The 18,533-nt window shown below is 43.6% G+C and overlaps 1 protein-coding gene across 4 annotated transcripts in view; it reads right to left on the bottom strand.

Annotated features, from left to right (window-relative positions):
• The window catches only part of ADAMTSL3 (ADAMTS like 3), a 280,228-nt gene that overhangs the window by 58,106 nt on the left and 203,589 nt on the right, over window positions 1–18,533 (bottom strand). For all 4 annotated transcript variants that reach the window (XM_060282649.1, XM_060282651.1, XM_060282648.1 and 1 more), the window contains 4 exons: window positions 16,489–16,693; window positions 15,234–15,381; window positions 12,076–12,160; window positions 1,325–1,614 (listed from right to left, as the gene is read on the bottom strand). In XM_060282649.1, coding sequence (XP_060138632.1) covers window positions 1,325–1,614; window positions 12,076–12,160; window positions 15,234–15,381; window positions 16,489–16,693 — 728 coding nt within the window. The remainder of the gene's footprint in view (window positions 1–1,324; window positions 1,615–12,075; window positions 12,161–15,233; window positions 15,382–16,488; window positions 16,694–18,533) is intronic.

Here is an 18,533-nt window from a genome sequence, read left to right as displayed (position 1 = left end):
AGGTTAGTAGTGTGTGTTTTATGACTTTCAGTAATTGGTTAGAGCATGGGCGAGGGTTTTTGTTCCTAGGTATGAGTGACAAGTGATTTTTATAATGGGATCTCAACCACTTCCATCTGTCCCCAATCATTCAAAATTGTATTATGTCAGAACTGGACATTACCCATGGCATACGAAGGGAACAACCCAAGCCGCAATTTGGGAAAGAGATTTTGGCAGGGGTGCCTCGTCCTTCATTAACAAATCAACCACACTTGATGTCGTGCCATCAATGCTGCAGCAATGTTTCTTGAAAACAGCAAAACGCACTTACCATGGTCATCGGAGCAAGCCGATTATATATTTCAAAGAGCTGTAGCTCAGGGGCACTGTGCATGTTTTGCATGTATAAGGGTCAATCCCCAGGTATCGCCAGTTAATGGAACTTCAGGTAGTGAGGCTGAGTTAAGAATGCTGAGTCCCTAGAGAGCCTCTAGAAGGTCAGCGCTGGATTAGATAAGCTGCTGGCCACACTCCTTTTTGGCCTGCGCATTTCACTCCATTACACATTTTCTCAGAGGATCGAGGGTTGCTTTTCTGCTTGTTTTTAGTTTTCTTCAAGTGGCACACAGATACATACACAGAAAACCAATTTTGCAGAACGTCATCCCTGACCAAACTCTAAATGCGGATAAAATGAAATCAAGGTCTAGGTGAGCTTAATATGTATTTTTTAACGTATGCATGCAACGATTTAAAACTGTATCAAAATACGATCTATGGTTGATAGCCAATAGGATATGTCATAACAGCTGGGTAATCTTGTATGGCATTACTGTACAACATTCACCTAGAAACCCAGCGTATTATCTCACATAAACAAAAATGCTATTGTTGAAACACACCGATTGCAAAAGCTGTACTCCAAGCGGCCTGCCAAACTATTTTTGATTCCAGAGAGTTTTCTTCAGTGGCATCTGTTTAGAGAGCTTCCCTTTGTGTATGGCCATAGATCAGGCTTCCTCAACTTCGGCCCTCCAGATGTTTTTGGCCTACAACTCCCATGATCCCTAGCTTCCCCCCAGTCTTCCCCCCAGTCCTACCTGCAAGATGCTGGGATTGAGCCTGGAACCTCCTTCATGCAAAAGCATGTGCTCTACCACTGAGCAATGCTCCAGATTTCCATGCATCGAAGGACGGGGGGGGGCAGGGGGTTGTTCAGAAGAAAGTGTTACATTCACGGGGAACTGGTTCGTCACGCTTTGCCCTTCTTGCAACCTGCACAATTGTTTGTAACGTTTGAAAAAGATCTTTTCGACATTCATAGACAGACAAAATACTGTACCTCCAGTACATGTAGCAGAGCATGGAGTGAAGCCAATGTATTCCCAGCCATAGACAACATCTTCAGCATCTTCCGAAGGTGGAGGTTCCGGGACAAACAGGAGAGGGTCACCATCACATGACTCCAAGTGGCAACTGCGCTCAGTCACCGGTTTGGTGTCTTCGCACTCTTCGTCCGGCAGCTCCACCTCCGTCTGAGTAAATGCGAGATAAATACGGCACTTCACATCACGCGTCTGAACACCGTGGCCGCAGGAAGCGCTGCAAGGGGACCATGGCTCAGGGATAAACCTGCAATTAAACCACAGCGTAAGAAATCGGGACAAGAATAACGGAACTACGGAAGTTACAGGAATTACTATTAGATAACCCCATAAAATCTTTGGCAAAAATTTACAAAAATTTACTTGAATGGGACATGAAAGACGAGATGACTAAACACGTAATGATAAGATGGGCACAGGACGTTGGAAGAACGATTTATAGCTCTCAGTGGGACAAATTGTGGGGGGAGGATATTAATTTCACGGCTTGTATGGGGATAAAAGAAAATATATGGAAGATGGTATTTAGGTGGCATTTGACACCGACCAAACTAGCCAAGATATACAAAAAGGAATCTGATAGATGTTGGAAGTGTAAAGTAGAAGCAGGAGACTATCTCCATTGCTGGTGGAATTGCAGCAAAGTGAGTATATTTTGGAACAACATATACGAGAAATTAAAAAAAATGCTGAAGTGGACATTCGAAAAAACCCCCGAGATTTTCCTCCTAAGCCTTCTACCTGAGAATACCCCCAAAGATAGGAGAAGTATCCTTCTATATGCATGCGCAGCGGCAAGAATAGTGCTAGCCAAAAACTGGAAAGGAGATAAGGTTCCATCACTCGAAGATTGGCATTTAAAATTAGTAGAATACATGAATTTAGCCAGAATAACAGCAATAATTAGGGAAACTCCTAAACAAAAATTAAAAATGGAATGGAGTTATGCAATAGAGTATTTTCACAAAGAGGGATTAAGCTCAAAGTGGGTGATATGCTTAGAATAGAATCAACAAGTTGTTAGATAAATATTTAAATCAGGGAAGATGGAAATGAATAAAATTAAAAATACAATTGAGGAAGAAACATAATGATATAGGAATGATGAAAGGAAACCGATCTCATTATCTGGAAGTTGCTTTTTATTGCTTTTCTTTTTATGGTACCTCAAATTTGTATTTTCTTTTCTTTTTATTTTCTTGTTTTTTTTCTCTTTGCTTTTTTCCCCCCTCTTTTTTTTATTTCTTGTGTTTTTCCTTTTTGTATTTTGTATTTTGTATGTCTTGTGCTTATGATTTGTCTGTTATCATTTTATCTTTTTTGCTTTTCGATTTTGAGTATTATATGTAAATTATTGCTATTCTATGAGTTACTATTTGTACGACCTTTTAAAAGAAGAAATAAAGTTATTTTTAAAATTAAAAAAAAAAAAGAATAATGGAACTATGAAACATTTCCCTTTATTTATCTGAATCAATGACAAAAGAGATTCGGTTTTCTTCTGCCAGTGGACATGAAAAACTGCCACAGACTTTCCAAACCAATCTTGGCCTCCTACAGTTCACAGGTTTCCCTAGGGGAAGCCACAACTATTTAAAGCGGCATGATACTGCTTTAATTGCATAGTGTGAATGGGGCATTAAAGAACTTGGGTTGGAGCTTGCTTTTCCCTCCTCCCTCCCATCCATTTTCCCTTATGTGTCATGTCTTTTTAGATTGTGAGCCTGAGGACAGAGGCAACTTCAGAACTGGTTGTTGTTTTTTGTTTTGTTTTTTAGTAAACCACTTGGATATCCTTTTTTGGCTAAAGGGCAGGGTATAAATGCTGTTAACAAATAAACATGAATGAATATTAAAATTCTAAGGTTTTATAAAAGGTCACACATTAGTGTTACAAGGCAAACATGGAATTGGGCATTTTGTGCCTCCCTTAATGTCTAGCTTTGCCATTAAGATTCCTGATCTGAAAGCTTGAATTCCTTGCATGTACACATATATCTACATTTATATGTACATATATGTGGAACGCGGGTGGCGCTGTGGGTTAAACCACTGAGCCTAGGGCTTGCGATCAGGAGGTCAGCGGTTCGAATCCCCGAGACGGGGTGAGCTTCTGTTGCTCAGTCCCAGCTCCTGCCAACATAGCAGTCTGAAAGCACATCAAAGTGCAAGTAGATAAATAGGTACCACTACAGCGGGAAGGTAAACGGCGTTTCTGTGCGCTGCTCTGGTTTTGCCAGAAGCGACTTTGTCATGCTGGCCACATGACCTGGAAGCCAATAACGCGAGATGAGCGCCGCAACCCCAGAGTCGGTCACGACTGGACCTAATGGTATATGTAAGATCAAACGTAATTGTTGCAGGCATATTTGCAAAGTTGAGAAGGAAACCTATGTACCTTGCTTGTTGAAATTTTAAAAGTAATTGAGTACCTACTGTTTCTTCCATCAATGTGCAGTTCTCAAATGTCTTTCAAAAGATTATGATTATATATCGAAAGAGGAGAGACTTATCCCAGCTAAAGGCAGTCAATGAACACAAACACACACTGCAGTTATCTCGCAATGGCTGGGGAGACATCCCAAATATGTAGATTGCCACAGGTTTAGATAAATAGGAAAGTTATTTACAAGAGGACTCCATCCATCATTCTTTTCAATGACATTCACATTGCATGAGTCTTCTGTGAATGGATGGAAATTGTGCAGTGACAGGGTTTGATGGATTCTACCCACAGGCACTTTCTGCCTTAGAGAGGTGGAGGCACATTGCTGGTGAGGTTCTCAGAACAGGCACCCACCAAACAGCCAGCCCTTGCCTTAAGTTTTCACAAGGTTTGTAGGCCATGGTACATGATGCTGTGACCTTGCTGAAGCTAAGCAGCCCAGATTCTGTCCACAGCCTGGATGGGACCCCATCTTGTCTTCATCCTTGAGCTTCATGACAGAAAGGAGGTATAGATATGTAATAAGTAAGTCATGGGGTGGGGTGGGGAGAAGACAAAGGGTCCTATATTCAGTTCCTAGGCCCACAAACAGAAGACTATGCCTGGCAAAACAGTACTGATCACCTGTTTCCACAGACTGCAAGGCTAGTCCCACAAACAGCTGCAGGTGCTAGAACAGGGGTGAGGAACTTTGGGCCTACGAGCTGATCTTTGCCGGGGGTTCAATGTGGAAATTGCAGGAACTCAGGCCAGGAGGAAGATGAATTTCAAGTAAGTCTTCAAAAGGTTTTATTTATGTAATGATAAGATGAATTCAAATAGGAATCAATTCCAGTATGATAGCGAGGCAAATAAAAATAAATTCCAGTGAAAAAATCCTACGACAAGGCCCTGTTTCGCCAATTCTTCATCAGCATACCTGCCAAGTCCTGGACGAAAAAATCCGGGATCGGCAGCCCGCGACACTGGAAGTTGTGTAGACGCAACTTCTGGTGGCGCTTTGCCCTTCTATGGGCACCAGAAATGGCGGCGCCAGCACCGGAAGTCGCTTCTACGCATGACCGGAAACGCGTAAAAGCGACTTCTGCTGCCGCCACCACCACCATTTTCTGGTGCCCATAGAAGGGCAAAGCGGCACCAGAAAAATGGCTGCCAGCAGAAGCGGATTTAAGGGAGAATAACGGGATAAAAACCTATACGGGAGACCACAGGGAAATGGTAGGGAAAAAGGGGGTTTCCCGGCGAAAACGGGATACTTGGCAGCTATGTTCATCAGCAATGTTTTAATGGTCAGAGTGTACCAAGTATGTTTGCCTTCAGGGGTTCAAAGTGGGCCTACAAGGCCATTTCCTCCAAAGCGTAACCAATGTCCATCAGCTGACATCACTAGGTGACGTCAGCTGATGGCCGGAAGAACAAAGGTCAATCCTCCTGGCGGCTGCTTAGCCAAGCGTTCCCTGTGGGGAATGTGCTGGTGAAGCAGACCCCAAGCAGTCAGCACAACTGAACCCCCTGTTCACCAGCTGGTGCAGGGAGGGATCAATCCTCAGTTTGGCTATGTGCTCCTGTTCCCCTGCTAGAAATAGGCACTTGCAGCCAAAGGCCAGTGTGGGGGCTATTTGAAAGCCCTTTTGCAAACAGCTGTGCATTGCTCTTTAAGCTTCAGGTTTTCAGAGGATCTAAGAGCGGAGAGGGCTGTTTGCAAAAGGGCTTTCAAACAGCCCTGAGCTGCACTTTGAAGTCCCAATAATTGGGCTTCGAAGTGCAGTGTAACCTGACATCACTATGACACCAGATGACTGGCAGATGGGCAGTCAACTGTCAAATTTAGCTCTCCAGGGCTGGGGAGATAAGGATCACACCAGCTAGACAAGGTTCCCAAACCCTGTGCTAGATGCAAGGATTCTTACCAAACTGCAGCATATGTTTACACATACGTAGGTGCTGTTGTACACAACCACCCTTGCTAGGTATTATACTGATTCAGGGGTGTGGTACTGAGAGATTTCCAGGCAACGCAAGTATGCTCATGCTTGTTCAGAGCCCTGCATCCTTTCCCTATGTCCACACAGAAAGGATCTAGGTTAAAGAAAGAGCTTGGGAATCCTGGCAACCAGGGCCCAATATCAACCACTTGGGATGCAGAAAGGAGGTAAGACCAAGAGAAGAGAAAGGAGACAAATGTACACGACAAAGAGAATTTCTGAACCATTGCTTATCTAAACCAAGAATAATATTCTCTTAGCTTTTTGTTATTAACCAGTGTACCGCAATGCCTTAACCAACGCAAATATTTGACAAAGCTTGAGGAGAGAAAAAAATGTGTTGACAGCAGTACACCAGCAGTTCAGAATTCACTCCGTATACAAGGCTGGCGGAACGCATAAGAGGGTCCAAAAATAATGTATGATGAATTCCTTTGAAGCTTTGCATTTTTGTTTGAAAGTCTGAACCACAGAACAAATTCATTTACAGGCAGAGAATTCTAAGCATTTTTTCCTCGACACAGCAGGTCTATATTGTAATTGAGGTTTTCCTGTTGCATATTTAGTGTCTGGGATTTCATAGAGCCCCAACTGCAAGTTCTATTTATTTATTTTAACACAACAACAAGCAAACCTGTGGAACAAGCAACCTAGGGTTGCCATTGGCTAAATCAAAGCATGTGATTTTTTTGAAGGTGATATCTGCATTTTGTAGGATGAAATGTGAAGTTGGGTGAAAATGGCCCCCTCAAACCCCTACTTCAATTTTTTTTCCACGCAGAAAAGCTGGGAATAAAGTTCTGCCAACTATTCCCTGGTGGGAGAGTAAATTCTAGAACAGTTTCTTGGGGGCAGGGTTTCCCGTGAGCTGTGGCAATGGCACCGCTTCTTTCTTTTTTCCTAAGGTTTTTGCTTGTTGGTCCTTTTGCTGCTGCAATAGCAGTGGCAGAATTGACAGCCTGGCGGCCATTTTGTTCCCCCCACAATGTCCCACACCTAGCATCACCCAAGGGCACTATCAGGCAAAAATGGTAGAGAATATTTGGAGAACATTCTGCAAAATGGCCTCTTTTTCAAGGAGGGAGGGACTGAAGAAGCATATTTCGAGTCACAGATTATTTTACTGATTGTTATGTAAACCACTCTCTGTGGTGAAATGCAGTCTACATACATATACTGGAAATAAACAAATTCTCAAATATTTTCTCAGGAAAAACCTATTCCAAGAAATTTCAACTTAGCTCCAGGTGTTCTAACATAAGGGATCCCAAACTCATCCATGGACCACCAGTGGTCCACGCGGTCTGCGGTGTGCTTGTGAAGAACAGTAGGAGCAAGGACGCGATAGTGATATTTCTCATCAAATGTCATACACTGCAGCATGATGAATAGAACACAGGGCGACTTTTCTGTGGCCCATTCAGATGTTTCTTGGCCGTCAAGAGAGACTAAGAGAAGGCCTTAAGCTGATGAGCTCCCCCCCCCCCGCCGCCGCAGGTTCCATCGCTGTAAGCTATTATATACAGCTGGGAGATCTCACATTCAAGCAAACAGGATTCCCTGACTCATATCTTATGCTTTCCCCCACAATGAGGGAAGTGGGTGAGGTAGAAGACAGTCTCAGACCCATTCCTGATCTCACTCTGTTTCTCTTTGTGTGTATGTGAGAGAGAGCCCCTACAGATTCCCATTTTACCACATACGGGCAACCGATGTGTAGTGATATTCTCCTGTTGGAGGCTGAAGGAGACCACCAAGATATCCCCAGAACGATTTCAGTTAATCTGTATGGGCTGTATGTGTACATAGAATGCGTCCGAATAGCCCCGATGTAATAACTCCAACTCTGCCCTACCTCCTCCCAAAGCTATCAGCTTCTAAGCTTGGCCTGTTTCTCAAAGTTATGATTAAGAAGGGGGGAAAAAGTTGTAAAGCTCTCTTATTTCTTTTAAGATTATTAAAAGAAAAAGGATGTGGAATCTTTTTTTTGGAAAGCTTATTGAAAACCCCCCTGTAAATAAAGAAGGCTCTAGGGAAACACATTTACAATAATGATGGGTATCAATTATCATGACATTCCACCAGAAAGAACGAGAAAGGTTATACCTCCATTTTTCTTGGCTTAGTGTTCCAAACAGTCTTTTTTTAAACACACACACACACAACCATTTTTGTAATAGACATTAAAAAAACCAAAAACTTTAGAACCACCATTATGCATAATTCAACACTCTTTTCTACACACACTTGACCACAGAGGCAGAAGTATTTCTCTTCCAGATGTTGTCTTTGTACATCTCTATTTGCAGGGTTTTTGACACACAGCTGTGTTCACATTTCCCTTACTTGTTCCGAACTCAAGCTAAGGTGTGAAGGCACAACGGGCAGTTAAAATAAAATAAAAAGCAATGAACCAGGGACTAAGATTTTCACGTTGTGGCTTTTGTTGAAGGATATAGCCATTGTTAAAGAAGGGCTTGAAATTTACCAAGGGAAACTGCAAACCTGGTCTTAAGCCACAAGTTCATGCTGGCATTCCCTCCCACTCTCCCTATGTTGCTATGGTTGGAGGGCTGTCCAGAGCGACGGTGACAGCCTTGTCTATGGATATTTATTGGTCGCTGTTCTCAGGTCCAGCAAGAAATTTTCCTTGCAAACGGATTGGCTGGGTCTGTGGTTTTGTTTTCTTTGCCTACATCATAGCAATCGTCAGAACTTTGTGATGGAAGAGGCATTGGGCTGGACCGTCAGTGGGAAAGGGTAGCGGAAGGGGCCTCTCCCACCCCATTCCATAGGTGGATCCCCTTAAGGGATCTCAGAGGGCAGTACTTTCCTGTCCAGATGGTTCAGGGACCACAGTGCCCCCTGGCGGTGATCAACCGGGGGTTCTCCGGATGCTGTCCACGCCGCAGGGGACACCTAAACTTGGCAAACACCACCAGCCAACACATGCCCAATGCCCACGCCAAACTTGTTTTGTCTTTCATCAATAAAATTGTGGCCTAATTTGAACCCAACACATATCTCCTGTTTTTGTTTGCCTGCCATGCACCCCAACATGGCCTCACCGTGTCTGGATCTGCAAGTGGCCTTTGAGCTGCATCTAAATTGCAAAAAGCAAAGATTAATGCACTCTAAAGGGGAAGGAGCATTTAATCTCAGTTATTATAAGGGCTCGAGACAAGGCAAAATTCCCAGGGACATAAGAAGGTAGTATGCTCTTTCTGTCCATTCTGACCTGCATATGTCACCATTAGCAGTGTTTCCATGCTGCTGCAGATCGGTTTCTACCAAAATGCTACATCATTTGTCTTGCTGTACGCTATTTAACATAAGTAATGTAATGGTCGACATAACTCATTTTCCTTTCAATGTAAAGGAAAAGTCAAAACACTGTTTTTAAAAAAATCATGAATTACATATCATTTGTGGACTTTTTCTTTTTCTTTTTTAAGAGACAGAACATATTCGCTGATCCTGTTTGCTTGACTGATTTCTGCGCCTGATTACACAAACTGCAGCAATTTCCGCCTCATTTTCCATTGTCATTGGAATTCTCCAACGTCCTTAATAATTCCAGGGGCTTTGGGGAGTGAGACAATGGAAGTCACCAGTCTCTGAGAACTCTGTCAAAACAGAGAAACTGCCACTGCTGCCAATGACAAGCCCCTTTCAAAGCATTTCGCTTCCCCCCAAAATAATTGAAATCCTCCAACGCTACCCACAAATGGGGTGGCAGACTGGTGTGTGTCTGATTTTGTCTCAGCCCTAAAGAGGGACAATTCCTTTCTGTAGCAAGCAGGTCACTCCCAGTTTCTATTGAGATCTGCAAGGGAATTCCAACTCAGCAACTTCATACTGGCCTGTTTCTTAACAGGAAGCAGCGTGGCAGTATAAATGTGCAGGATCTATAACACCAGCTCAGGAGGCAGTCAGTTTCGGGTTCGAGTCAGAGGTTGGTGTCCACCAATTTACACACACTTGCCAAGATCAAACAGGACAAGCGAAGAAAAAATGAGGGGGGCCATCTAGCCTCATCTACCCTACCACACTTGGTTACAGTGCTCCGAAATGTGCAGAAAGAATGCTGGCTTCACTTAAATGTGCAGAGGAAGAATATTCATCTCATTTGAATATTCTGGCAGTTCCATATTTTATTATTCGTGCAGGATATAATTTGGTAGAAATGCAGCATGCTACAAGGGCGTGCCTAAAAATCTCACACGGTCAATTTTTCCAAGCCAGTGATTTCTTGCAGGCAGAAATCTCCGGTGTGCATGTTTGCAAGGGCTTCTTCTCCATTCACGTGGTGAAGTACAATCCCATAGATGTAAAAGGGTCCCAATCTGGTGGTGCGAATGGGAGATGCGCCCAGTGCAGTCCCCTGAATTGAAGGCAGTGGAGATGCCTCTTTGCTCAGGAGTTGTTCATTTATTTACTGTACTTCCCTTCTTTCCAAGCAATTACTGTCTCCCCAAGTGGCTCACGTCAATGAGAAAAAGAGAAAGAGTTTGAGAAAACATAAATGTGGTCCTTGGAAGGGCCTTTGCACGGTAGGCTACATACACTCACTATCCTCCATCCAAATAAAGGAAAAAAGCATTCTGGACCAATGGGACATCCAAATACTCTTGAAAAGGCAGCTCTAGGTCGAGCATACTGGAGTAAACCAGTCTAGAAGTAACTAAGGGTGCTTCCAGATGACCTGTTCAGCAAACATTCATTCCAATTTGTTTGCAGGCAAGGGTAGATGATGATGCATTTAAGGCTCCAGTGATGGCGAACCTATGACACGCGTGTCAGACGTGACACGCAGAGCCCTCACTGCTGGCACGCACCCCATCGGCCCATTCACGCTGTTGTTCCCCCCATTTGTTCTCCTGCTCCTCCTACAGCTTGTCTCCGCTAGAGCTTGTCTCCGCTGTTAAAACCCGAATCTTTTGTTGTTGTTGTTGTTGTTGCTGGTAGCCAGAGATTGGTTTTTAACCCTTTCTGTGCTGTTTTTTCTGGCGCTTTGGCAGACTATGATTGGGTGTAACAGCGTTCATTTTTTAACCCGTTCTGCGCTGGGTTTTTTGGCGCTTTGGCAGACTATGTCGGTGCTGCGTGTTAGTTCCAGCGAAGGTATTATTCATCATTTATTTCTGTTCTCTCCCCCGCCCCCAAAAAGCACAGCAGCTTTGGGGCATCCCCCCAAAAAGCAAAGCAACTTTTGCACCCCCAAAAAACCTCCAAAACTTTGGTCAGCAGCTCCCCCCAAAAGCTCAACAACTCTGGGCACTTTGTGATAAATAAGGGTTTTTTGGTTTGGTTAAATAATTAGTTTTTGGTTTATTAAATACAATTATATATTACAATTATACATTTTTGTTATTTAAACTATAAATATTGTGAAATTATGGTTTTTTTCTCGAAGTGACACACCACCCGAGTTATGCTTGGTTTTTTGTCAAATTTTGACACACCAAGCTCAAAAGGTTGCCCATCATTTTAAGCAATTGTTGCCCCATGCTTTCTCATACATTTTCCCATCACTTTCACTACTTGCAGGAAGCCCAATGTTTTGGGAAGTGAGTTTGTTGTGCAGGACCTCCCAATCAGACGACCTGAATTTGTGAGTAAGTGATTGAATCCCACTCAAAAATAGCAACAGTCTGGAAAAGCCCTAAGGCAGGTATAACCATGGTTACATTCAACCTCCCCAGGAGTGGCCAAATGGGTCAAAACACCTCTGCTCTGGGCAAACTCACTCAAGACCTGAACGTTATTTCTTGTTCCTACAATTCTAACTGAGATGCCCTCAATCTATTCAGGGAAGAACCAAAGAGAGAAAACTTGGACCACCGGGGATTGCCCTATGAACACAGATGTTGGATACAAATGCCCTTCTTCTTGCCTGCATCCCCACTGTTTGCAAAAAAATTCTGGTTGCCATTAGGAGAGCCATTTTGGAACTCAACTCTCCTAAGCAAGTGCCTTCTGGAGGACAGGAATTTGTATAGCTGGGAAACCTTGATAGCACTTCCGAAACATATAATTTAAATACTTTCTTGGCTCCAGCTGCTTTTGCGTCACTCAAGGAGAACTGTTTGGAAGAATCTGAGAACTGACTTGCAAAGACAGACCCAGCCCAGGAAAATCCAAACGCCAGATGACTTGGCAAGGGAGGCCAGTCTTTACAAACAGTCAGGAAAATGCATCAGTGGTCCCTTCTCTGCCTTAAAGAGAAAGAGAGCGAGTGAGACAGAAAGAAAAGAGAGAGGAATGGCAAACTTACGTCGGTTCTTCAGAGACTGCTCTGGTCTCCTCCATTTCGTGTGCTTGCTTGAACCAGGGGAGCCTTGCTTCAACGGGGTGTTTCTCTGGAAGAGAAAAATGCACACAAGCATGGGCTATTTATTTATCTCATTTCAGCAACTCCTGGGTTTGAACCAGGAACCTCGTTGTTTTGAACAACCTGGGACTGTGCACTCAGGAATCAGAGCCCTCTTCAGGACAAAAAAGAAAAACACCATTAGTTGTGATACAAGAGAGAGTAGGTAGGGTTCAGCTCAAGGGGGAGAAAAACACCAGAGGGAAAACATCATTCTATGGTTTACATCGTTGATTATTCATTTTCTTTCTTTTTGTTATGTTTGCACTTCTGAACAAATCCGTAAAATATTAAGAAACAGAAAGGAGTAACAGCATGGGCACAATTGTTCTCCTGGTGGCCAACCAACTGCCTATGGGAATCCCACAAGCAACAGCACTCTGCCCATCTGTAATTCCTGGCACCTAGTATTCAAAGGCATCCTGTCTCTGACTGGGAGGGTTGTGCAAAGCCATGGGGGCTAGTAGCTGTCCATGCATTTGTCTGATCCTCTTTTAAAGCCACCCAAGTTGGTGGTCGTCACTGACTCCTGTGGGAGTGAGTTCCATAGTTTAACCATGCCCTTGTCCCCACCCCCTCCATGCCCAAATCTGTTTTCTGGTATGGCCATATTGTGGATTTGGAAATATGCAATCTGCAATATCATGTGTGTGAATCAGTGGGTGGTTTTTTAAGGTGTAAAAAGGTAAAGGACGCCTGGACAGTTAAGTCCAGTCAAAGGCGACTATGGGGTTGTGGCGCTCATCTCGCTTTCAGGCCAAAGGAGCCGGTGTTTGTCCGCAGACAGCTTTCTGGGTCATGTGGCCAGCATGACTAAACCGCTTCTGGCACAACGGAACACCGTGACGGAAGCCAGAGCGCACGGAAATGCCGTTTACCTTCCCGCCACAGTGGTACCTATTTATCTGCTTTTGAACTGCTAGGTTGGCAGGAGCTGGGACAGAGCAATGGGTGCTCACCCTGTCGCAGGGATTCGAACCACTGACCTTCCGATCAGCAAGCCCAATAAGCTGTGGTTTATACCTACAGGAATTTCTAAAGTGGTTTCTAAATACACACTGAGGAGAAGCGCCTTGACTTATTTGATCTTATTTAAATATCGATTCGGTTTGAACCCAACACTATGCCAAACCATGGGTTAGCACAATCAAGCAACTGTATGAGTTCCCAGAGCACAGCCACCAAATTCCTTCTCTACTCCTGCTGCTGCCACACTGCCCAGGGCTAAGCCATGGTTTCGCTTACCCTTACATCCAGACCCGGGCTCATGGTTTGTTTCACTGCAGCTATAACCAATGTTTATTCCAGGGGAGGAGTGCAGGGGCTGTAATTTTTGCTTTGGGAACCCACATGTTTTCGCATTTGGGCTAAGCAATAGTTTGGCTTAGTCTTATGTGTGAAATGGACCACTGTTGAAAAATCCATTAACTGCTAAGCAAAACACTGAAATTATTTCTCCCTGTTTTGTTACACTATAGATTTGTTCACCCCAATGTTTTAAATTACATCATAAGTGAAGAAGAAGAAAAAAATAACAGGCACACACCCTGCTTAGTGCTGATTACTACAGCCTCATAACTTTGCCAACTCTTGAGTTTGTCCTCCAGCTTCTGGAAGAGGTTGCTAGGAACATTTTGCTTCAGCTAATAATTCTCTCCCCATCCACACACACACACACACACACACACTCTTGCACAGTCAAAACCAAATTAATATAATCTGGTCACAGAGAGACAACCTAGGCTGCATGGTATCAAGTAAAAGCGCAAAGCAAGTTGATTTACAGAAGAAAAATGTGCTTTCACAAGGTTACCTCCAAATCAGACAAAATCTGCACCAGAAACAAACAAAAACTGAGCAAAATGCAGGGTGCAGTTTTTGAAATATGGAACGCTATTTTCAATGAGAGCTATGGTTTAGGTGTATTGAAATGAGAGAGCCCCTTTATCCTTGGCTCAGATGCTGAGGTTTTAATTAACATCCCAACGCCAGAAATAAAAAGAAGCATACCAGGGCTAGGGAGATATAGAACTCTCCGCTGTTAGTGGGAAGTGACCTGCATCTCCTCCCTGCAGCTTTCTTGTGTAATATCTAGGGAATGAAGATGTGTGGCATGCAGTTCCCGTGGTTTGCAGATCCCCACCTCCAGCAGTAGGGAAGCTGAGGATGTGCATGTTGCAGCTACGTGTCTTCTTTTCGCTAGGCATTGCTGGGAGACGCAGCAAGGAAGCGCAGCCTAGTGACAGCTAGATTAGGCTTCTGAGTTTCTGAATGCAGTGCATGATAAGAGTGACATGCAAAGAGTGTGTGCAGATGAGCAGGAAATGAGGAGTGTGTTTGATCAGGTGAGATTTACTCCATTTCTGAATCGCTCCACACACAGGGAAGTTGCAAGGCAATTTAAATGGATGTGTAAATAACACAATAAAAACACATTAAAATGAAACAGACAGACAGACAGAGAGAGAGAGAGAGAGAGAGAGAGAGAGAGAGAGAGAGAGAGAGAGAGAGAGAGAGAGAGAAGGAAGGAAGGAAGGAAGGAAGGAAGGAAGGAAGGAAGGAAGGAAGGAAGGAAGGAAGGAAATAAGAAGCAGGAACTATACTATCCCCAAAATTGCATATCCAAGTACTTATGTGGCTCTTACTCGTCCATGGGTTGGATCCAAAGGTTCATTTCCTCTGATGGAAGGTGCCCTTGCACCAGCAAAAGAAGCTATTCTACAAGAAGTGCTCTCCTCCCATTGGGTCCTTTGGATCTAACCCTATCGGCTGTATCCAACGTTACCTGTCTGCTAGCGAAAGGGCTCATGTTGAGTGAGTTTCAGTGTGGCAAAAAAGGAGGAATCGAATGTGACAGTTGTGCTAGCCGAAACACATCACATAACAGGTTGCACAATCCGTTGTGCAAGAAAATCACCACCAACCTGCTTGTGCATTCTCTTGTGCAACGGTGTTCTGCTGGGGCACAACATTTCGCCACAGAAGCAAGCATACCACGAAGTGATTTTATCGTTACATTGGATACAACCCTCTGTGTCTTTAGGTAGGTCCATCAGAGTTACCTTTGGGCTTGTAACAGGGGACCGGCACAATACATTCTTCTTTTATGTGCAGCTTGAGCTGAGGATTGCAGCCGCCCGTGTGCTGCCCACGGTGATCAATGCACAGCACCACTCGGTATCGTAACCCTCGCCCACACGTCACGGTGCACTGCAGAGCGACACAAAAGTGAAACCCCAGAGCTGTCAACCGATTCAAGGATGTTCAGTCAAATTATTATTGTATTATATATTAAATTTTCTCAGCCTTCCACAATATAAAACCACAATGCACAACACAGTAACAAACAAAAATAACACCCCCAAATTATTATCATCATCTGCCTTTAGCTGATTAATACATTAAATGGAAGTACACGTGCAGACATAGTTTATATTTTAGTATTATTTACTTTAAAATATATATTCTGCCTTGGAAGTCTAAAACTCCATTCTCCGAGCGGCTTGCAAATCACTGCAGCGTATAACAAAGGCAGAGTATGGACGAAAACAGGCATATGAAACAAATTAACCCAAATCAGTCCTTATTATTCTCTGAAACAGCAGCAACGAGGAGGATCCAATAAATCATATAACTTGGCTTTGCTAATGCCATTTCGGGATACATACGTAAGTGTGAGATAAGTTACAGTTTAATAAAGAAAAAAAGCTACCATTGTTGGTCCATCTTCAATATTTTCCTTTTCATTCCCTAATATGGCCATGGACCAGGTCCAAAACAGCCTCAAAAAATAAACAAGTGTTCCCTTAGCTCATAGCCCAAATGAACCATCATCATCACCAGCTCCCATCTGCTCTGCTTTACCATCTGGGACTGGTCTGTGCTCCTCCTTGCCTCATAGAGGCCAATCTAGATTGAGAAGATGCTCCTCTCCCCTTATATATTTCTTCTTCTTGTCCCTTCTGGCAGGGAAAAAGCCATTTTGCTGAATATTCCCAACCAGATTTTATGGCAGCTGGGATTCCACACCTACCCCCCCCCACCCAATGATGAATGACACTTGGTCTGGGGTGCTGTGGATGATGCAATTCTTCCAGGGCAAAGACGCAGTTGGCAGCAACAGCAAGAGCCCTAGGGGGGAAGTAATGTTGCCACCCCAAGAAACTGCGGCTTGTGTGCAACGTAGTTCTAAGCAACATGTTCCATTAGCACCAGGACACCAGTTATTTCCCCCTATAGTGTTTTCGTATATCTGGGGGGCGGGGGGAATCATTTTTTTGTTTTTTTAATGAAGGCTTAAATTCTTTGTGAGCTTACCTGTGACCATTCCAAAGCGATCCATTTAGGGCAATCGTACAGGTTGCAAGCTTGCATGACCCTGGGCTTGGGAGCATACATGCACTTCCACTCCTCTACTTGTAATATCTCTCCATGGATGGTCTCCTCCACACACACAAAACTCCTCCTCTGGATTCCACCTCCACAGGAAACTGAACATGCCGTCCAGGGGTTGTGCTCCCAGCTGGGGTTGGTGTGGGGAAGGGAACACAACAATTTGCATGAGTCGGCCTTCTATAAGGTTTCTAGATGCAAACTCTTATGAAAGCAGTAGATCCATCTTTCTTCTTTGAAAACCGACACTTAATACTGTCAGTAATCAGACCCACTGCTGAATCCCAATTCTGTAATGTTGTTTTATCTAAAGCTTATGTACCAATTCTCAAATTTTCAAAAGGGTGTCAAATCTTAATGGATGCTTCCTAGACTACTTTTTGCATGGAAGATAAAACCTTTCCTCACACAACACCATCTCCAGATGGTGATCAACTGCGGTAACTGTGCTTAAAGATCTCAGACAAGATCTGCCTGGTGTATCGTGATCGATGAACATACTGGGGAAGATTCTGGAGAAGGTCCACTAAGACTTGGAATCTAGGACTAGGAGTCCAGAACATTTTGGCCAGGAGTCTAAATCAATCCAGGTCTGGGTGCATAGCTGCCAAGTTTTCCCTTTTCTCGCGAGGAAGCCTATTCAGCATAATGGAATTTCCCTTAAAAAAAGGGATAACTTGGCAGCTATGCCTGGGTGTCTTGCAAAACTGTGCCTATCTTTGCTTCCAATGAAGAACTTTAGGGGTGGCTTCGAGATCTGCACCACTCTGCTAACATCACAAAATATATGCTTTCCCCCCACTGTGGAGATTCACCGGTGTGGGGGGGGGGGGGGCGGGCAGGCAGCGGCAATGTATAGAACAGTCCCTTTTGGATCGCCATTATTTTTTCCTGCTAGCAACTCAAAGCAAGAAGTCCATGCTTAACGTTCTGTTCTAAAACACGTTTGGATAGGCAGTAAGAAAGCTACTAGCCCAGAGTGGAAGGAAGGAGAAATACCAACAAAAGAAGAATGGCAGATGAAATTGATGGAATATGCGGAAACGGCAAAATTGATGGGAAAAATCCGAAACCAGGAAGATCAAGTATTTTCTAAAGACTGGAGTAAATTTGTAATGTACTTAAAAGACCACTGTAAACAGTTAAAATCTTTGGCAGGGATGTAAAGACACTCGGAATGTGGAATTGTTTTAATGGTAATTGACGAAATAGATGGAATATGCGGAAACGGCAAAATTGATGGGAAAAATCCGAAACCAGGAAGATCAAGTATTTTCTAAAGACTGGAGTAAATTTGTAATGTACTTAAAAGACCACTGTAAACAGTTAAAATCTTTGGCAGGGATGTAAAGACACTCGGAATGTGGAATTGTTTTAATGGTAATTACGGTTATATAATAGCTAGATAAGGGTAAAAGGTGCAGTAAATTTAATCTTAAAGATAGAACCCATGGAGGGAAGGAAGGAGGCCTAAGAGTTCAAAAGAACTCCGTATTTTAATGTTTGAAATCACTGTTTTATATGTATATATCTCCCCCCCCCAAAAAAAAACCCACCATACTGTATTTGGATATTACGGTCAGTAATGGCTCAGGAAAATAAATGCAAGCCTGTTGCACCCGCTGCATGGGTTGGAAGCAGCCAGAGTATTCCACTCAAAGCCGTTTGTTGGAAGCAGCGGAGGCACTGTAAAGAAGTCAAACACAGAGCAGATGGAGCAGAAACCTATAAATCCAAAAGGTAAATTTATATAACTGCTCCCCAAGATGCAGGAGGTGACTCAAGAATGCTCCCTGCCTGAAATAATTCACGCAACTCCCCCGCTCAGAGCAAATTAATCACCTTATACACAAACCAAACGTGAAACTTACTGTACAGCGAGCGTTGACATTTAAACCAAACTTACATGATCAAAACCAGGCAGCATGAAGCAGATAGCTAATGATTTCACCATCGCCCCTGATAAATGC

This window comes from Zootoca vivipara, chromosome 14 (assembly GCF_963506605.1).
Source record: "Zootoca vivipara chromosome 14, rZooViv1.1, whole genome shotgun sequence".
NCBI classification, from domain to species: Eukaryota; Metazoa; Chordata; class Lepidosauria; order Squamata; family Lacertidae; genus Zootoca; species Zootoca vivipara.
The sequence above is the reverse complement of the archived record's forward strand: the minus strand, read 5'-3'. Positions and strand labels throughout refer to the sequence as shown.